The 21631-nt window shown below is 43.5% G+C and overlaps 1 protein-coding gene across 2 annotated transcripts in view; it reads right to left on the bottom strand.

Annotated features, from left to right (window-relative positions):
* The window catches only part of ERI3 (ERI1 exoribonuclease family member 3), a 343646-nt gene that overhangs the window by 273252 nt on the left and 48763 nt on the right, over positions 1-21631 (bottom strand). For both annotated transcript variants that reach the window (XM_068239544.1, XM_068239545.1), the window contains one exon: positions 18409-18525. In XM_068239544.1, coding sequence (XP_068095645.1) covers positions 18409-18525 — 117 coding nt within the window. The remainder of the gene's footprint in view (positions 1-18408; positions 18526-21631) is intronic.

Raw genomic sequence — 21631 nt, 5'->3', positions numbered from 1 at the left:
ACAATGCAGATAAATCTCTTGCCATCTCTTGCTCCCGCAGTGCTATCCATGTCCCCTTTCCCCACCTCGGAGTGCGTTTATTAACTCACAATACAGGTTTAATTAATTGGAATGAATTCCACCACGCAGACTTTAGGGCAAACTTATTTTCCACTAATGACTAACGAGGAATGGTAATAAATACCTTTCAGGGAGAAATGTTAATTAAAACGAGAGAGGACGCTCCAGGATTTTCTTTTGCAGTTCATTAAGTCATTAATGTGGGACATAAAGGAAAAAGCAGGGCTGCAGTTGTATCTGCGCAGAACGGGGGGCGGTCATGATGTACGGTTACTCTGGAAACAAGACAGGCACACGTTTATTACCCATAAGGACACTGGGTAACGGTCACCCAAAACCATCGGTGGTGATCACTTTGGGTGATAGTTTTAGGAAATGATCGCTTTAAAGGGGCTATAGCCAATCAGACTATTCTGCAGGTCATTTTGACACAGATCGCCAAAGCTGGGCACCGCGATAGCACTAATGCTATAGTGCACGCCCCGCGCAAGGGCAACTTGGATCCCAAATGACTTCTCCCTCTAAGTTGCTATGACTTGGGAGGCGGGAATAGTATTTAACGCCGCCAGGAATTTGAGCAGCAGCAGCAGGGTGAGCTGTCATTTAGCTTGCCCTGCCCCCAGCTCACCAGCGATGTTATAATATGTATGCGGGTAGGAGGCACTGAACAATAGCAGCTAATTATTATTTAAAGAGGAACTCCAGTGAAAATAATGTATTAAAAAAGTGCTTCATTTTTACAATAAATATGTATAAATGATTTGGTCAGTTTTTGCCTATTGTAAAATTTTTCCTCTCCCCGATTTAAATTCTGACATTTATCACATGGTGACTTTTTTACTGCTGGCAGTTGAGATCACTGGAAGGAGATGCTGCTTGCTTTTTTGGCAGTTGGAAACAGCTGTTATTTCCCACAATGCAACAAGGCTCCCACAGTGTGATGTTAGAACCATGGTCCTGACTTCACACTGTGGGAGGGGTTTCACATCAATATCAGCCATACAAAGCCCCCTGATGACCTGTTTGAGGAAAGGAAAAGATTTCTCATGGGAAAGGGGGTATCAGCTACTGATTGGGATGAAGTTCAATCCTTGGTTATGGTTTCTCTTTAAAGAATACCCGAAGTAACATGTGACATGATGAGATAGACATGTGTATGTACAGTGCCATGCACACAAATATCTATGCTGTGTTCCTCTTTTTCTTTCTCTGCCTGAAAGAGTTAAATATCAGGTATGTAAGTGGCTGACTCAGTCCTGACTCAGACAGGAAGTAACTACAGTGTGACCCTCACTGATAAGAAATTCCAACTATAAAACACTTTCCTAGCAGAAAATGGCTTCTGAGAGCAAGAAAGAGGTAAAAAAGAGGGGAATTTCTTATCAGTGAGGGTCACACTGTAGTCACTTCCTGTCTGAGTCAGGACTGAGTCAGCCACTTGCATACCTGATATTTAACTCTTTCAGGCAGAGAAAGAAAAAAAGGAACACAGCATAGTTATCTGTGTGCTAGGCTCTGTACATACACATGTCTATCTCATTATGTCACATGTCAGTTCGGGTATCCTTTAAGTTATTTAGTGATCCGGCATAGGGCTTAGCTAATTAATGCCATGGGACACCAGTACTGATGCTTGATTTTCACCCAAGACAATCATGAACCACTGTATCAGCCAATAAAAATCTAGCATCTGTACATAGCTTTCTTCTAATATGTTTGAATAGTGACTTTTGTCTAGACAATGAACTAGAGTCTTATATTTTTATTTTCAGTTATATAGCTTCTTTTATAACATTACATCATACGGTCACAGTTGCTGTTTTAATACCACACTTTGGGGTTGATTCACTATGACTAATAGTGTGCCTTATCAGAGTTAACAAGCCTTATCAGAGTTAACACACCTTATCAGAGTAGCATAGCGAGCGCTACGAACTTATGCCTGCTAATTGGCAATGACGAGAGATCCACTCGTCCTGCCCTGAGGCCCTGCAGGTCCCAATCACTTTAAAGGACATTATCCAAGCACTTTGATTGGCTCAACAGGCTGCCTGTCACTTGACAGGAAATTTGACAAGCAGCCTATTGGCCCAATCAAACTGCGGAGATAATGTCCTTTAACCACTTTAGTCTATCTGGACGGATATATCCGTCCAGATAGACTGTGCAGCTCCTGCTGCCTGAGGCGTGTGATCCCACCGCCTGCCGTTAGCCCCCTGATCAGTGAATGGGAATATAGTTCCCATTCACCGATCTAAGTCCCCCGCAGAAAAACCGACAGTCTCTTATCAGAGACCGTGGTCTTTCTGCAAAAAAAAAAAACGTTTCCCGTCCTCATTCTTGTTCCTGGAAGCGAGATCGTTCGCTTCCAGGACTTTTTTGACTGTGGTCATCTTGTGGCCAAATAGTAAACTACACCCACATACATTTTTTTATTAAATAATTACATTTAAAATTAGCTGTTTACCTCCCACACCAAAAATTACGGTACCCAAATACATTTTTAATAAAAATAAATACATTTTTTTTTTTTAATATTTTAAAAAAACAAAAAACAACAAATAGTTACCTAAGGGTCTGAACTTTTTAAATATGCACGTCAAGAGAGTATATTATATATTTTTTTTAATTATAAGCTTGTAAATAGTGATGGATGCAAATTGAAAAAATGCACCTTTATTTCTAAATAAAATATTGGTGCCATAAATTGTGATAGGGACATCATTTAAATGGTATAATAACCGGGACAAATGGGCAAAAAAAATACATGGGTTTTAATTACGGTAGCATGTATTAATTTCAAACTATAATGGCCAAAAACTGAGAAATAATGAATTTTTTCCATTCCTTTCTTAATCTTCCTGTTAAAACAGATTTAGAAAAAAAATATTCTTGGCAAAATGTACCACCCAAAGAAAGCCTAATTAGTGGCGGAAAAAACATCATGTAGGTCAATTAATTGTGATAAGTAGTTATAAAGTTATTGGCGAATGAATGGGAGGTGAAAGTTGCTCGGATGCATAAGGTGAACAACACTGTAGGCTGAAGTGGTTACAGTGATTGGACCCGCAGGGGCTCAGGGCAGGACGAGTGGAGCTCTCAGCATTGCCAATTAGCAGGCTTAAGTTCGTAGCGCTCGCTATGCTACTCTGATAAGGCACATTAACTCTGATAAGGCATGTTAACTATGATAAGGCACGCTATTTGTTATAGTGAATCAACCCCTTTGTCTTTTAAGCTATAAAACAAAGCATAAAAATTACCTTTTAAACTTTCCTGCAGTAAAACCTTATTACAAGCTGTGTCTTATTTAACTGTTTAAGTGCTTCTGAAAACAGAACTGTATTCGACCTAGCAAATCAAAAAGCTCAAATAAGCGAAAACAGAATTGTATTCGACCCAGCGGATCGAAAAGCTCAGATAAGCTCTTTTGCATAGATACTAACTGTAGTTGGTTTTTTTTGTTCTTTTTAACTCTCCCTAAACTGGAAAACAATATGAGACTTTCTTCTTTGCTTCTAATGTTCTATTCTATTACATCTAAAATTTAATCTAGCCAAATATGTACAGCCTCCGCCCCCCAAAAAAACAAAAACAAACAAACACGAGGTCTACCAATAGGTGAAGTGATCTAGCAACTTATTAAAGTTGGGAGTACGCCCAGGATTGTTATGGTACCACTGTCCAGGTACCAATACACAACTATTTTCCTGTACAATCAAGCATTCGATCCAATCATTTTATCGCATCGGGTGAGAATCAATAATGTTCAATTTTGCTTGATCGATGGAAATTGATTGAGATCTGGGTGAATCAAGCAATTTACTCAGTTGGGCAGGATGGAGAACACCTGTGGATCGGCTACTGTTTACAGGATTTCAATCAGCACAAGATTGATTTTTGGTTTCAGAGCATGGAGGCACAACATTGTTCAGATCAATTAGTGAAGGAGAATGGCATAGGATCTGCTTGTAGTTTGTGGGCCACTAGTCCATCAGCTTTTGATCACCCACACTGTAGTTGATGACCCAAATAAAGTTGATTGCTTAATTGCAGTAATGTATGGGTAGCTTTAAAGAGTAACTGTCAGGCTGCAGAAGCTAATTTAAACCTCTATTCTCCTGTGTTAAACAGTTTAGAAGGAAGCCAAAAAGGCATTACTGAAGATAAAAATCTCTCTTACCTTTGATGTGTGCTTATCAGCAAAGCTGTTAGACCCAAGCAGGACGCAAGCCGCATACTATACTGCAAAGCATTCTGGGGCCCTCCCCTCGGCTGCTAATGAGACGTTACAGCAGCTTGTAATCAGTCCAGCGCGTAGCACTGATAAATCTCCGGGAAGAGTACACTGCAGGAGTCAGCTATTGTTCCTAGCCACATGGCTAATTAATATTCACTGCACACTGTGTTATTCAGTACGAGCTTTTTTGTGATCAGGAAGCAGGCAGGACATGACGATACATTTGGCTTCATAGAAGACAGAAAAACATGGAACCTGCCATGAGCTGTCATGAGCATCAATCTCTGCATATACTATATACAAATTCTGTGAAGTATAAACGTGGACAGTGAAATGCATATGTAATGTAAGTACAGCCAATCTTTAGCTACTGATATATGTGTTTATTTTCTCTGAGACCTTATACCTAACCGCTCCTCTTTAAGCTAACATTTGTGTTGTATTCATTCTTGCAGGTTTAAAGTTGACCTGAACTCAGAAGTCCTCTCTGCTCTACAAGATACACAACAGCATAATAGTCTTTAGACCTCTTTTACAGTAGGACGTTGCGTTTTGATGCGACGTTAAAGTCGCAACGCAAATTACAACGCAATGCCCCAAAAAAGTTGCAACGCAACTTAAAGTGAACCAGAGAAGAAGCACCCTCATGTATTTTACCATATAGATCAGTTAGAACATTAGAGAAAACACATACCATGCTTTCTGTTTCATTCTGCACTGCACAGCTTGTTTCTTATCAGACCTGATAAAATCCCCGACTGAGCATTCCCCGACTGAGGGCTTTCCTATAATGACTCAGCTATAATGATTCCTGAGCAGAGCCAGCAGGGGGCAGGCTTGGACTTGAAAAGACATGAGAGAACACAGACTGAGCTATAAATATTCCTGAGCAGAGCCAGACTGAATGCTCAGTCGGGAATTTTATCAGGGCTGATTAGAAGCAAGCTGTGCAGTGCAGAATGAAATTGAAAGCAGGGTAGGTGTTTTCTCTAATGTTCCCACTGATATATATGGTAAAATACACGAGGGTGCTTCGTCTCTGGTTCCCTTTAATGCCTCATTACGGTCACATACAGTAGAGCATACAGGCAATGAAAAAGTATGTTTCCAAGTCATTACTGAGCATGTGCAAACAGTCCAACCCAGCTAATAACATGTGCACTGTGAATGGGGCATTGATTTTTCATTGCAGTGAGTTATACTGCGTTAAATGTTGTTTTAACGTGCAACTTTAACGTCGCACTGTGAAAGAGGCCTTAAAGGAGTTATCGGGGAAAAAAAATGAGTTTCACTTACCTGTGGCTTCTACCAGCCCCATGCAGCCATTCTGTGCCCTCGTAGTCACTCACTGCTGCTCTGGTCTCCCTCCGTCAGCTAGTTTAGTTTTTGCCAACCTAGGGGTCGGCGGGCCGCATTGCGTACATTTTTACACATTCCCACTGGTGCAAGAGCATTAACACATACGTTTTTACACGTTAGTGGTTCAACGCGTAAAAATTTACACGTTGAACCACTAACGCGTAAAAATGTATGTGTTAATGTTCCTGCACCAGTGGGAATGCGTAAAAATGTACGCAATGCCGAGGTCGGCAAAAACTAAACTAGCTGACGGAGGGGGGCCAGAGCAGCAGTGAGTGACTACGAGAGCACAGAATGGCTGCATGGGGCTGGTAGAAGCCCCAGGTAATTGAAACTCATTTTTTTTTTTTTTTTTTGCCTGATAACTCCTTTAAACAAAAAACATTTCTTTGTTACAGCTGATACAAATCCTAAAATACATCTGCAGCATTTCTACTTCTTGATTCATGGAACCACACATATTGTTAACACCCTGTGCCTTCAAATGACCTTATCTGCCATCTCTGCCGTGGCAGTCACGTGACACAGGGGAGAGATCAGAATACAACTTGTGATTAGACACAGATGCAGGGGAATTACACAGGCTAAACTCTCTAAATACATACAGGGTGCATTTCTCGGTTTTCATTCTGTCCTGTGCAAGAGTTCAGGTCCACTTTAACCAGGAGTTGCAATATGTAAACTTCATAGCATGTCAGATCCCAATATAGTCTAAAATGTCACTCCAAATGTCTTTACATCGCCAAGATACACTGAAGGAAAACGTATGGCTGTGAGTTTGTACTGTACGATTTTACAAGGCAATGGTTGGGAGGATTCTGTCACTCACGCTGCATATAAGACGTGGCTAGTTACCTCCACTAATTTACACGACTTGAATGAAGGGAGAGTAGCTGTGTGTACGAAAGCACTGCTCGTCTGCCAATGAAAAAAGCATTTCTTGCAAGGTCTACCAGTAAAATGATAGAACGTGTGCATCTAATCAGAGAGGTTGGTAAAATGTGTACTGTTACTCTTAAATGCCAGTGGAAGGTGCATTGCTGGTCCCAAATATTGCTGAAATGTGTGTGGATGGCATTTTTTTGTGTGTGGATAGTGTCTTTTTACTAAAAATGCTAACTTTAAAGAATTCATGTTCTCTACACTAACAGTATTTAAAGTAGGAGGATTCGTCATACTATTGCCGGGGGGGGGGGGGGGGACACACACACACACACATATATAAGTAGGTAAATACTTGATCTACTTACATAACACATGTATTGTACTGTCCACGTTTTGATTTCAGTGAATTGTATAAAGTAAATTAAGAGCATTCTGTTCCTGGTGGGGGCCATGTCTTTTGCCCACAGTTTGAGGCTCAACCCTGATGTCATTTCTTCCCTTAACTTTTTTTTCTTTTCTCTTCCAATCACTTAGTCACCTCAGCCTTGTTTGTAAACAAAAGTGAGCAGAGGATAATGTTTTAGCAAGGCAGCAGTCTGCTCAGGCAATCAGTGAGAAGCAGGAATGTGGGAGTGTCATTGGTAATGGCACAGAAAAAAGCCTGGGGGACTGAAAAAATATAACAGCAGCAGAGAGATTCCTGAGTAGATTGGAGAGCTTGTACTTGCAGAGAGAGATTTCTGGCAGCATTTTAAACACACTGCAGTGTGTAAATAGAATTTGGTTTTGTGGCTGACAATCCCGCTTTAAGCATACATTTGTCTCTTTTTTAAATGTGATCAACATGAACGGATGTGGCTTAGATTGTAGCATGCATGTTGAGGGATAGAGTTTAAAGCATCAGACGTTCTGTATCTGTAGGCTTCCAATAAATGAATTTGACCCTGGTGACAATTGTTATAGGAAGGAAGTTTCTGTACGCGTTATACATTACATGATGGCTCTGCTGAATATGGTATTATACTTCACTAATAGGCTATGTCTTACAATGGGAGTTGGAAAATCCTCCTCCTACTCCACCCCCTTGCAAAGGACCACTCCCACTACAGACAGGCAAGAGAGCTTGGTGGGCACCCCTGTAGCCCACTGTGAATCTCGATAATTGAAGGGGGTTTTAAGTAATTTTCTAAGGTGCCTCAAGTGTTAAAAGTCTTAACACCAACAACAAATGTTTTACACATTTCATAAAATAAAACACATAATTACCGTATTTTTAAGAATATAAGACGATAAGATGCACTTAGATTTAAAAACCAGACAAAAAACAGGGGAAAATATAAACTAAACCTGGTGTGTCCATGGTCCAGGGACGTCTTGTAGATATTCTCCCCTCAATTATTGTGTCCCTCTTGTACCCTCCCCCTTGCATCTTTTTGTCACCGTGTCCTTCTTTGGCTCCTGTGTCCTCCTCCATGCCCCTTTTTGTCCCCTTGTCTTAGTTATCTCCTAGTGTCCCAGTTTGTCCTCGTGTCCTTCTTTTTGTCCGCTACTCCCCTTGTGCTGGTTTGTCCCCCATGCCCTCCTTTTTGTCCCTTCGTCATTTTATTCCGTGTCCTCCTGTTTGTCCCCTCCTTTTTGTCCATGTCCTACTTGGTCACCCTGCTGATCGAGACTCTTACCTGCTCCAAGGGCACACGCAAGAATCAGAGTTCTCTCCTCTCCCTCATTGTTTCCCTAGTGTTGGGCGCATGTAATTTTTATTTATTGTATTTATAAAGTGCCAACATATTATGCAGCAATGGACATTAAAAAGGACCTCCACAGTAAATACGAAAATTCGGCAGCCAGCAAGTAAAAAAAAAGTGATATTTACCCGAGAAGCCTTGTCCACCAATGCCGTCCTGAAGTCCCTGTATCACCTGGCTTCCAGCGCCTGGCCCCGCCTCCTCTCTCTACCTGGACAAAAACGCCAAGCTATTTATTGTTGTAAATAGCTTGGCGTTTTTCTCTGCGGAGAGAGAGGAGGCGGGGCCAGGCACCGGAAGACAGGTGATGCAGGGACAAGGCTTCTCCGGTAAATATAACTTACTTTTATTTGCAGGCTGCCGGATTGTCTTATTCACTCTGTAGGTCCTCTTTAAGGATACAGACAATATTTAGGGGTGACATACAGCAATAAGACAATACAGCAATGCATGCAAAACCAGGTCAAAAAGCACAGTATGAGTCCAATGCTTAGTCAGTCAGTCACTGGATGGGTGAATGAGGATTAGGCAAGTCAGGTTCACTCAGATCCAAGGAGGTGCATGAACAGGTAGGAGACAGAAGTAGAAGGACCTGGCCCGAAGGCTTACAATCTAGAGGGAGAGGTAGGGACATGAAGGGTAGAGGACCAGATTTCAGCTGCAGGTTTAGAGCTCCAGTGAGGGGAGAAAGACATGATCAGGAAGTCGGCACTAGGGGATCAGTGAGGGAGAGGAGAAGACACTGATCGCCGCGGGCGCCCTCGGATCAGGTGAGGGAAGCGCTCACTGCTACCCGCTGCTAATTACTCTGCATGGGAGAACACAGTAGAGGGAGTCCCGAACATCACGGCGGGTCATGTTGGCGGACATTCGAAGTCAGGAAATCTCCGTATTTGGAATATAAGACGCAGTGACTTTTTCACCCCACTCTTGTTCCTACGGTCTGCTACTTACACTTAAAACTTTTACAGGTTTTGTTGTGCACACAGATGATTTAGAGAAAACCAGAAGTGAAAATAAACTGATTTTTAAGGACTTTTTTGGAATCCTATATTCTCATTTTTAGTTAAAAAAAATCAAGGTTTTGACTGTCTCAGGAACATGATGGCAATGGTTAGATGCAGACAGCTCTTGAACAACTGAAAATAGTGATTTTCTCAACCTAACAAGAGTTATACCCCCACTGATCCCTAACCTTAACCAATCCCCTCCCCCATGTCTAACCCTAACCGTCACAATTCCGATGCCGCTATAAAGTCTGGGTGATGCCATGGCCATGCATGTTAAAAGTTGCAATAGGCGGCAATAACAGGATATAAAATAGCGAGCTCCAGCACAAACTGCTCTGTTATAGCCACTATTCACGGCTATTAACATGGGTGTCTATGGCGGTGGCAAGACCACCTACTTCTGGGAGAAAGAGCTCTGTTCTGAACGACATGGAAGGGGATAATTATGTGTGTTCATCAGCTGGAGTTTCCACATAGCAGAGGAATCCCCCTTCCTTTATTAGCCAAGCAACCTCTCCAAACAAAGGGATGCCTGAGGAACTCCTGGAAGGGGGCACAGGGTCTTCCCTCCCTTCCAGCAAGGGAGCAGCATTGGGGGATGAGGGAAAAAAAGAAGCAACAAGGCAACCATAAGCTCAGCAGGTCTCCTGCAGCTTACCAGCACACCCAAGTCTGGAAGATCTAAGTAATGGTGTGCCACATATTGTACTGTTGAAGAGGAAAAATGATGAGAAAAAAATTGATATTTAATACCCATATTTTACTACAGCTAAACCTAAGCCTATTCTCACACTGAACCCTTCCACTACTGTTGCCTAACTTTAGCCGCCCCCATGGCTAACCTTAACCCCCCACTCCCACCGGCTAACATTAAAGGGAACCTTAACTGTGGGAAAAAAAAAATCACTTACCTGGGGCTTTCCCAAGCCTCCTGCAGCCGTCCTGTGCCCGCGCCGGTCCTTCGGTGCCCTCCGGTCTCCCTCCGCGGCTAAGTTTCGTTTTCGGCCGACTGCCAGTCATCCTCTGGCAAAGCGTCCTCTTCTTCCGCATTCCCCGCCGTAAAGCGCAAGACGCGTCATGCGGACGCGCTTTACGGCGGGGAATGCGGAAGAAGAGGACGCTTTGCCGGAGGACGACTGGCAGTCGGCCGAAAACGAAACTGAGCCGCGGAGGGAGACTGGAGGGCACCGAAGGACCGGCACGGGCGCAGGACGGCTGCAGGAGGCTTGGGAAAGCCCCAGGTAAGTGAATTTTTTGCCCACAGTTAAGGTTCCCTTTAACCTGCTGTAATTAGCTTATCAGTGATGTTTAATATATTCCCAACAAGGTACCGACAAGACAGAAGCTGTCACTTCCATGCCTAGAAATTAAGGCTAGGTCCACACTAGGCACGGTTGCAGGACGGACGCTGCAGTCCGGGATCAGGGGAAGTACCACCAGACCGCAAACTGATCCGTTTAAAAAAAAAGTGCATCAGTTTTGCATCAGTTTCCGTTCAGTTTTTTTACCTCAAAAAACTGACAGAAAACGTCTATCATTAGGAAGGTAATGAGAGTATTTTTGGGCCAATAATAAAGTTCAGGTTATCCGTTTTTTCATTCGTTTTTGGTGCTGTTTTGCCTGTGGAGATGGAGTTGCATTTTCCCATTGCTTTTCACTACCCATCTGTGTATCCGTGGTCCATAGAAATGCAGCAATTCCGGACCTTCCGTTCAGTTCTTGAAAACGGGTCCCTGCAAACGCAGACGGATCCATTTTTTTCTTGGGTGAGGACGGCTGCTATTTTAACATTAGTATCCAGGACTCCGTTTTTCATCAGGGCTGAAAAACGCAGCCACGGATACGTTTCCAGACCTAGTGTGGACTAGCCCTTACTCTTTCAGGCACCAAAATAAAACAAGTAAAACAGCTTGGTTATTAATATGTTTTGTACTGTACATACACAGGTTTATCTCAAAATGTCACATGTTGCCTCGGGTACACTTTAACGATAACCCAATGGGTGCCCATGGGGTGCCCAAACCTCCACCTCTAGCAGGCGCCCAAATGTCCTATTTCCAAGCAAATACGCTTAGAGAACCACATCACATAACTTGCAGCACATGTCTGTATGTAAGGTAAAATTGTCAGTTTAATGAACCAAACATCCAGCAAGGTATCTGTGGTACCAAACAGGTTGTTTTTTTTTCATATGTTAACCCTTTAGCAGCCAACTTATTTAAAGGCTTGCAAGTGTTTATTTTTTCTTATTCATTACATTTCCTTGCGACTAATTTAGTACCGCTGTAGTTTGTATTTATGGCCACTTGCCACTAGGGGGCAGTGTGAGACAATAACAGGACTTCTGCTTTCAGTTTCTATATTCCCGGCTAGCAGAGATACATTAAAGCATTTCAAGAATTTACAGCACAACAAGTTCTAAGCTACTAATGGGTCAATGAATATAACCTTTATATGTTTTAAATGTTTTAAATAGTTTCACTTTAAAAAAGTACTTTGTTACTATACTGCTTCCTTAATATACTGAGCTGCTTTCTTTATTAAACTTTAGTACTGCTTTTATTTTCCAGTGGACTCCCAGCCCTTGAAGACTCAGTGGACTTGGACAATAGTCACATGGTCAAAGTTACATCCAGTACTGTGCCACTCTGGGACTACGTCTGTTTAGTATTCTCTGAATAATTATCGTGCAGAAGTGTGCGCGTTCTGAGGCGTGTGTGTGGTGTGTCAGGTGTCTCCCGCTGCATTCGCTGTCACCTATCAGCAGACTTTAGTGTGCTGGTCAGTGCTGGGGATTTACGAGACAGTTTTATCAGCAGATGAATCGTACAGACAGATAAACGCTCTGCTCTACCGTTCCATCTGATAACGCCGCTTGGCCATTCTCTCTCAATGGAAGCCGTAAATCTCCGACTTACCAGGGCAGGTGTTGCCGCAAAGCCCCTTACTGCCACTTAAAGCAATCCAGCCCGAGTGTGGGGAGGAAAGGATCAGCTTCTAAGCCCAGTCTAATGCCATAAGCTGGCAATCTAGAGGCTCAGGATCTGGAAGCAGTGACACACATTTTATGTCATCCATTTAAAAGCCACAACAGAAGGACAAGAGACAAGTGTGACATCCTGACATCCTGCAGAGCCGAGACTACCCTATTCCCACTCAGGCAAATCGATGTCAGCAGTGCAGCCAATAACCACTGCCTTCATCAATGGCAGAAATTCCACTCCCCAGAATACAAAATCCTGCTTCAAAATAGTTGCAAAGTTTCTAAACGGCTACAAACTTTAAACAGGACGATCTCCAATATTGGTAGTAACAGCTTCATGAATAAGTCGACTGCATCTCGATTATACAAGCATTTATTTACTATCAAATCTAAAGATCCATCCCCACAGCAATATTTCATCTGTCAAAATGACAGATGAAGGATCGTTCCAACCGACATTGTGTCACTATCTTTTAAACCAAAAGCGTAAACGAGGGTTACAGACGGCCGATGTATGATGATGCTCGTACATTCTGAAAGGCCGTCATGATGGCTCACGTCGGATCAAATTGTTCAACGTCACCTGTGTGTACAGGTCTTTACATGATCTTTCTGCTAAAGCTCCGCCGGACCTCACACACATGCTACGGGTTATACGCCAGCGGTTTGCATAGTGCTAATGGAGGAGTGGTATTCCGAAGACAGGATGGGCATTGCGCAGTGGGGGACATAGGACAGGTAATGTATAAATGCACATGTGGTGGTGGTGGACGGCACATTTATACACTAGATGATACAGTATGGGTGTTTTGTCGTTTTGCCGATACGGCCACGCACCCACTTGTCCACAACGGCCTGACATCTTGCAGCATGTCCAATCGATACATGTGACTAATTCTGGCCTGAAATTGGTTGAATGGATGATCGGGCATGCTCGGCAGGGACTATCATCCGATTTGATAATAAGTATTGGATCAGATGGTTAATTGGCCAGCAAGCCGAGATATCTATGGCAACCTTTACCGCCACGCCCAGTCAACAAACTGTCCAAACTTAGTTGCGAGTTAATCGATCGTACAGGTGGCAGTGAACAGATAACCAGAAGGCATGATCTGAGTTCTGGGAAAACAGACCTCTGTAGGGCAACTCTAACTGCTTAGATATCTCTTTTATTCATTAAAAGTGAAGAAATGGTTGGTTAAAGCTGGCCATACACATATAGACTTCTGCCCATTACTCCAAAACAACCAATTTCTCTGTGGAAGAAATCAATTTAGGAAGGAATTTCCTACATGGATTTTCCTATACTGAGGCTACCGCTGGGAGCTAGGACTAAAGACTGTGCACCTGAAACGCGTCAGCTGCCATATCGGTCTTCTCAAAAGCTGCAGTGTGCAACTTTTTGAAAAAGACATACATCAGATTTAATCCCCCACCCCACTGCAAATGTCCCACTTCCGCCCAACCTGGCTGTTTCAGGCTCTCCGGCTGGAAAACAAAATTTCCAGCGAGAAGGCTGGCGTTTACCATCTGTATGGCCTAAATACTTAGCTGTACAGAATCATCTTACAAAATAATCTATTCTAATCTATTCTAATCAGCTACTCTCTGTGATCCAAACACTCCGTCACTTTATAGAGTTAGATAATAACAGTGCTAATCAATACCTGTGGCTCAGCTTATATGCACAAACTCACTTGTTAGCTCCCTAAGCGCCTAGTCCAACCTTCCAGTCCCTGGAACATGTTAGCACAGCAATGCAGCCCAATCAGCTCACACTGTCACATCTCCCACTGTCAGCTTTGTTTCCGATGTATAGGGCATCACTACAAGCAGCATTTAAAAATTAATTAATGATCTCCAACTAAAACATACTTAACCACTTCAGTGTTCTCCCCAGAATTTTTTTCCAGCCAGGTGGCATGAAAAGGTAGCCAGGTGGGGCAAGACAAGAGAATGCAGGGCCGGTGCTTCTGTGAGCAACTCTGGAGGAGGTGAGCCAATTACTGCCGGGTGCTCACCAAAACTAGCCGGGTGGAGCACCCGGCTAAAAGAGCCTGGGGAGAACACTGCACTTAAAGAGACTCTGAAGCGAGAATAAATCTCGCTTCAGAGCTCATAGTTAGCAAGGGCATGTGTGCCCCTGCTAAACCGCCGCTATCACGCCGCTAAACGGGGGTCCCTTCAACCCCAAACCCACCCCCGCAATAGTTAGTCGTAGAGTTGGTCGTGATTTATGTCTTCCTGGAGGCAGGGCTAACGGCTGCAGCCCTGCCTCCAGTCGAGTCTATCAGACGCGCATCGCCGCCTCTCCCCCGCCCCTCTCAGTGAAGGAAGACTGAGAGGGGCGGGGGAGAGGCGGAGATACGCGCTGACAGACGCGTGTGGGGCAGGGCTGCGGCGGTTAGCCCTGCCCCAACCAGGAAGCGCTCCCCCGCTGCACCGAGGGGATTTGGGGGTGAAGGGACCCCCGTTAAGCCGCGGGATAGCGGCGTTTTAGCAGGGGCACACAAGCCCCTGCTATCTATGAGGTCTAAAGTGAGATTTATTCTCGCTTCAGACTCTCTTTAAGGACCACAGGCTCCTTACATTTCAGTGCTCTGTAGCTTTAATAGCTCACTGCAGAGCCATACAACTGAGCACACAAAGTGATCTCCCCCCTTTTCTGCCCACCAACAGTGCTTTCTGTTGGTGTGCTTTGATCGCCGATTTATTTTAAATAAAAATCGCTTTTTTATTTATTTATTTTCACCCTCTTTCCCCCTGACAGCCAATCAGCAGGATCATCTCTCATAGGCATCAGCCTATGAGAGCGATCCTTTGTTTTTCCCCTCCAGGGGACAGCCGAGTGACAGGGAAAAAGAAAGAAAAGAGACAGCTGTTTTGTTTTTTTTCCAGTCTGTGAGGCCTGGGGCACACTGAGCGGATTTGTATGCGATCCGCCGGCCGCATCCGCCTGCAAATCCACTTGGCTAATGTATTTCAATGGGCTAGTGCCCACCGGCGGTTTGAGGCTTTTAGAAAACCGCAAACGTGCCTCCTGCTGCACGTTTGAGGTTTGCTAAAAACCTCAAAACGCGGGTGTGCACCACACATTGAAATACAATAGCCAAGCGTTTTCACTGGCTGATGCGGCCGGCGGATCGTATACAAAATCCGCTCGGTGTGCACCCGCCCAAATATCGGCTCTCTGATCCAAAAACCGCTAGTGATTTGACGATCTGCTAGCGGTTTTGGTGTGCACTGGGCCTTAGCGTCGATTGCGGCTGGCAGACTGTTGACAGAGCTCTGATCTGCCACTAAAGCGGGGATGCACGCGCAACGGCACGCATGATGCCAGCCAATCTCCACCCACCGCTCGACGCTTTCAGCGTAGTCTTGGGGCTGCCGCCTTCCCGACGCCTATCAGCGTTACGCAGTCTGGAAGGGGTTAGAGCACACCTGAAGTGAAAAGGAAACAAAACTTATGATATAATGAATTGTATGTGTAGTACTGATAAGGAATAGAGCATTAGAAGCAAAGAAAAGAGTCTCATATTTTTTGTATCAGTAATATATCTTTTTTTTTTTTTAAATAACATTTCATAATTCAGTCATATTTGCAGTTTACAAACCACACTCAGTATTTTAAACTATATAAAACAGAGCAGAGCCAATGACCCTTTTTTTCTGATCAGCTCAGAGTCTGAGCTAATGACCCTTTAAACTTGTCTGCAGTAAAACCTTATCATAACCTGTCTCTCACTGTTTCTTAGTTGTTTTAGTCCTTTAGAAAACAGGACTGTATTCAACCCAAGTTGGGGCAGAGAGCTCAGAAAAGCTCTTTTGCATAGATAACAACTGAAGTTTCTTAACTCTTCTTGTACTTAAAAACAATAGGAGACTTTTTTCTTTTCTACTAATGTTCTATTTCTTAGCTGTACTACACATACAATTCATTATCTCATAAGTTTATTTTCGCTTCAGGTTTTCTTTAAACTAAAGGTAACACTTTTCCTGTACATTGACAGGTGCATGCATGCTTTTATTGTGGTCCTCAGTTACATTTGTGCAGATGATACACCAAGATCCCCTCCTGACAGAACATAACTGTGCATAGCTGTTTTAGTGTGTATCTGATACGGCTCTACATGCTGAAGCAAGCATGAGCATGTGAGAATTCTGTGACTACAAGAGGTCTGACCTTTTCATATCACCAAAGACATGCTGAATAATCCCTCCAATAACAGCATGACTGCGGTGACCTTTCCCCCTTTTCCATGTACAAGATGTCACACAGCTGATCACCGTATCATCCTTCGCCATCCTGTTTACTTTCTCCGAGCTCACTTATGCCTGCAAATTCTTACTCAGATCTAAATTATCAGAAATTAAAGATTTATTCTGAGCCCATGTAGGACCACCTGAACTGTCCTATTCAAAACTGGCCACAGGGACATATGGGAGTGCTCTGCATAAATTAAACCACTACCTTTTAAGTGGAATTATACTACCAAAACTAAAGTTTCAGTAACAAATCTTAGTTACATAAAATAACATTTGAAAGCATTCCCATGTATTCCCTGTGTGCAAAATCGTTTATTTTCACTGCAGAGAGCAGTAGAAGCTTGCTTATCACTTGATATCGGCAAAGGAAAGAATACCCCTGTTTCTTCACTCTGCCCCCTCCTTTTCTGCTGATGTGACTCAGCTGTTGCCAGGGGATGTGTCTATTCAGCAGAGGGAGGGGGCAGACTGAGGACACAGGAACAGGGAGATTCTTGCCTTTGCCGATGACAAGAGATAAATAAGCTTCTACTGCTGTCTGCAGTGAAAATAAACCATTTTACATACAGGGAATACTTGGGAATGCTTTCAAATGTTCTTTTATGTAACTTAGAGTAGTTACTGAAATGTTAATTTTGAAATTATAATTCCACTTTAAATGAGCAAAGGTTCCATACTTTTTGGACTTACGCAGGAAGTGTTGGAACCTTTTATAATACCAACTATATACTTTACCATTAACAGCAATACAATGCAGAATGAGGGCATTTTATCAGCTAAAATGTTTGGGTTTTTTATCTGCTTCCTGGCCATACTAATTGAAATCTATGCACTGTTTGGGACCTGTTATCCCTGCCAGGGTGTAGATTTCAATTACTATACCGCAAGCTCCCGTACACTACCACCACACTCTCGCCACTGCAGCCCACTTGCTGCGCTATCGGTATGAGAGCAGAGCTTGTGGCTGATCAGGAGCCGATTTCACTGACTCCTGACCCTGTGATTGGCTCACAGTGATCACAGGGTCAGTAGCCAATGAAATCGGCTCACAAAGCTCTGCTGTCATACAGACAGCAGAGAGAGTGGGTTTCAGCGACAGGAGAGCGTCACGAACGGTGAGAAAGACGGTTTCGTGTGGAATGACGTCGGTGATCCAGGATTTCTGACCAAAAATGCTCTGGTCCTTAAAGGGCCAGACTGCTGGTCCAGAAGCTGTTAATAAATATATTACAAACACATAGTTTTACATTGCATCTCCAGCCCCTGAATTGAAACTGTGCAGCTTTCAATCTGGCATGGCTGAAATCCAATGGTTTTGTATTACATATAATGGTCCAAAAAGGTTCTGCAGATATCCCCTAAAGCCTTGTACACACACTACAATAATCTTGGTAGAGGTGGCAGATAACTACCGTCCCTGCCGAGAATCTAGCATGTATACAGCGGCCTCTGATCTCCCTTAGCGGGTTGGCGAGCAATGTGCCTTGCTGATCAACTCAGCCAAGCGCAGGTCAGGGGCAACGTCCTCCCCACCCAACCTGTGAAACTTCTTGTGCGCATCTCCGTCACTCTTCATCCCCCCTCTCCTATTACAAAAGAAGAAGTCACTAGCCTGAAGGATAGTGACTTGAAAAGCATTAAACACAGACCTTGGGCTTAGTTGCAGGTCATGTAGAGGCTGAGGTCCTGTTGTCCCATATGTGGCTGGGGCTCAGATATTTTCAGAATTAGATCAGGTTGAAAACATGTACCAAAATGTGGTGCTTTATGAATATGTTTGTCAGTCATGATTAGTTATAGGTTCACTTTTCACAGTAACAGAGTGCTACCATAAAATCCACTATTGGTTCCAAGCCTCACCTCAGTGCAGAATGGGGTGAGCTGGGGGTGGACTACAGGCTGCACATACGTATGAAATGTCGACTCGATCTCCATAGTTCTGCCATTTAACTTCAAGATGGGGAATTCAATGATTTCCTAGAAGAGAAAACAAGTTGTATATTAATCACTTGAGTGGAAGAACATGCAGTGACACAGGACAGGTACACTTTAGTAGATGCTCCAGTAAGGAGAGAATACCATCCCATGAGTCTAAGCTGGTAACATATTTATAAGGTCCACATATGCTCTACAGTGCTGTACAAAGAAAGCTCTCCCATTCACATCAGCCTTTACCCCCTAGGAACCTACACCAATATCCACATCTGATTCACATACTCCATCTCAGAGGCAGAGATGTATTCTCAGTATGGTAAATGCAAGGCCCTGGCATTTTATTCCAGTGTTCTCCCCAGGCTCTTTTAGCCGGGTGCTCCACCTGGCTACTTTTGGTGAGCACCCGGCTGTCACCGGCTCACCTTATCCTTCTCCTATACTGTAAGCAGAGTTGCACCGGCTCTGCATTCTCCCCTCACATCCCTCCCAGCTACTTTTTAACGCCACCCTGCTGGAAAAAATTCTGGGGAGAACACTGTATCCCAAACAACATACAGTATATGTCTAATGGTGGCCACTAAGTGATCAAATCCTTTTAATCCAATCCTAACATTTCTATGTAATATGAGGAAACTGCCTAAATTATCCAGTCAATATATTCACCCAACCCTTATACTACAAAGATTTGGTAAAATTGGATGAAAAAGATTGGATCGTTAGTGGACACCTTTACATTTAATGCTGTCAACCAATCTCCATGCCAATTGACCAGACAAAACACACATTCCTGAAAGTTCATCAACATAAATATAGGCATATATCCACAACTACTGGCTAATAATACTGAGGATTCACTGACTGTGTCAATAATATAAACTCAATACCAGTGAAGGTTATAGGAGGTGAGGGGGTCACAGAATGGCTCTCTCAGGTTCAGAAACAGTACTACTTTATAGCATGTATTTTAAAATAAACAGAAGCAACCAATTTTTTATCAACTTCTATTATTAATTTGGTACAGGGACCTCAAAGCCAGCAATGAAGAGTGCTGATGTGGATTCCAGTACGGTGGCTATGAAAACATTTCAGAAGAGTTCTTACAATTTTTTTTTCATCTGCAAGAACCATTCTAAAAAGGAAATCTGTACTATTTTGTAAGAATGTTCTTTATTTGTATCTTTCCTGTACAGAAATGTGTAGAGTAGACTCATTCTGTAGACAGTTGACTCCCTTGTCCAGAAAGTCCACACCTCTAAAATGAACCTATAAGTGATGCTGCTGTATATGTCCTGCAGGGCATGACTTGCCTATTGACACAACATGCCCACAACATTGCGCTCAGTGTTAAGTTAGTAAGGTTCTTGTTATAATCACATGACCAGGTACCAAGGGTGCTCAAGTATGCTTGCAGGACCTACTTTCCCTCAGGGAATCCCCACTACTCAACCTTGTTCTTGTTAGTGCTGTGGAAAAAGGGAGAGGGATATCAAGGAAGAAAAAATAGAGAAAGTTTTCAACTTGACTGATCGCTTCCCTCTCAGTTTGGCAACTTTCACACATTAGAAGATGAGAGAAAACTATACTTACCTGGAGAAGGGCAATCCACAGTGACAATCACTACACAGCATGCCACAGACTGAGATAGGCATAAATTAACTGTAAACCTGAAAAGGTTTACAGACTGCTTAGCCATTGTACCCCTATGCCACCCCCTTCCATGACCCCCCTTTCCCCTTGCTTTGGCAATGCCTGTATGAATCTTGGTCATGCAAAAATTATTTGATTTGATCAGCAAGTGGAGCCACAAACACAAGACCATCCCAAAATACAGCCCCAGAAAAGTACACCCAAATCCTTGCAACAATATAGCACGACTATGAAGAGATTTTGTTTTAACAAATGTAGAGTATACCGAAAAGTCTGCAGAGCTGTTCCCCATCAGGAGCACAAACACTGGGTTGGAACAGAGATCATCTCGTAATTATTATCATTTATTGGATTTACATAGCTCCAACATATTTCGCAGTGCTACACAATACATAAAGTTACAGACAATGATAACAGGGGTTACCGATAACACAATACAGGTAATAAGCAATAAGATACACAACAAAGCTATTAACCACTTTAGCGGTATGGACGAGCTCAGCTCAGCTCGTCCATTACCGCCGTGGTGGAGATCTCAGCCCCTGGTGGGTCTTTTTTTACAATTTTAGCCCTTTGCTAGCTGCGTGTTTAATTCGATCGCCGACGCTTTCCGCCAATCCGCCGCGATATAGGGCCCCCCCCAGACCCTCAGCGCAGCCTGGCCAATCACCGCCAGGCTGCGCTATGGGGTGGATCGGGACTCCCCCTGATGTCATGACGTCGATGACATCATTGTGATCGTCGCCATGGCGACGAGGGAAGCCCTAACAGGAAATACCGTTCAGAGTGGGATTTCCTGTTGGGTATTATCGCCGGCGGCGATCGGAGTGGTGGGTGGGATGGCGCAGGGAGGGGGGAATCATGTAGCTAGCGCAAGGCTAGCTACATGATAAAAAAAAAATAGGTTAAAAAAAACCACCCGCGGCCGAGCGCCACAAAACAATCAGACACCAGGGGGGTTAATACAATGCCAGATCATACACTAGAGTGGTAGTGCTAATAATACAAGTTCACATTATTCTGGGTAGAGTTCAAGTATGATACACAAGGAGAGAGAGGGGCCTGCCAAAGGCTTACAATCTAGAGGGAGGGGTGTTTTGTTATTTGTTATTAAAAACTTCCTTTTAAAAATGCACTGACTGCATGCTTGTTCCAGGTGTGCGACTCAGACATGACTTAAGCCAAAGCAAACAAATGCCTGCCTTTACATACTTATGCCTATAGGTAGTGTTGGTGTAAAATCGGGACCAAGTGGTTCGGAACCCGAACAGCTGCATTCAGCACCACTTTAGCACCAGACAACAGGACTTCCTCCTTACAGCTTGGAATCAGGAAGTATCGGAGCTAAATGAAAGACTCCACATCCTGCTGTCCGGTGCTGAATGTGGCTGTGTGTGTTCCGAACCACATGGCAAGACCACCTATAGGTTTACATGACAAAAGTTTGCAAACAGAACTGCTTTAGACAGAAGCTTCTTTTATTCCTGGAAACCCTCATCCT

This window comes from Hyperolius riggenbachi, chromosome 6 (genome assembly GCF_040937935.1).
Source record: "Hyperolius riggenbachi isolate aHypRig1 chromosome 6, aHypRig1.pri, whole genome shotgun sequence".
Lineage (NCBI taxonomy): Eukaryota > Metazoa > Chordata > Amphibia > Anura > Hyperoliidae > Hyperolius > Hyperolius riggenbachi.
This window is presented reverse-complemented; position numbering and strand designations above follow the sequence as displayed.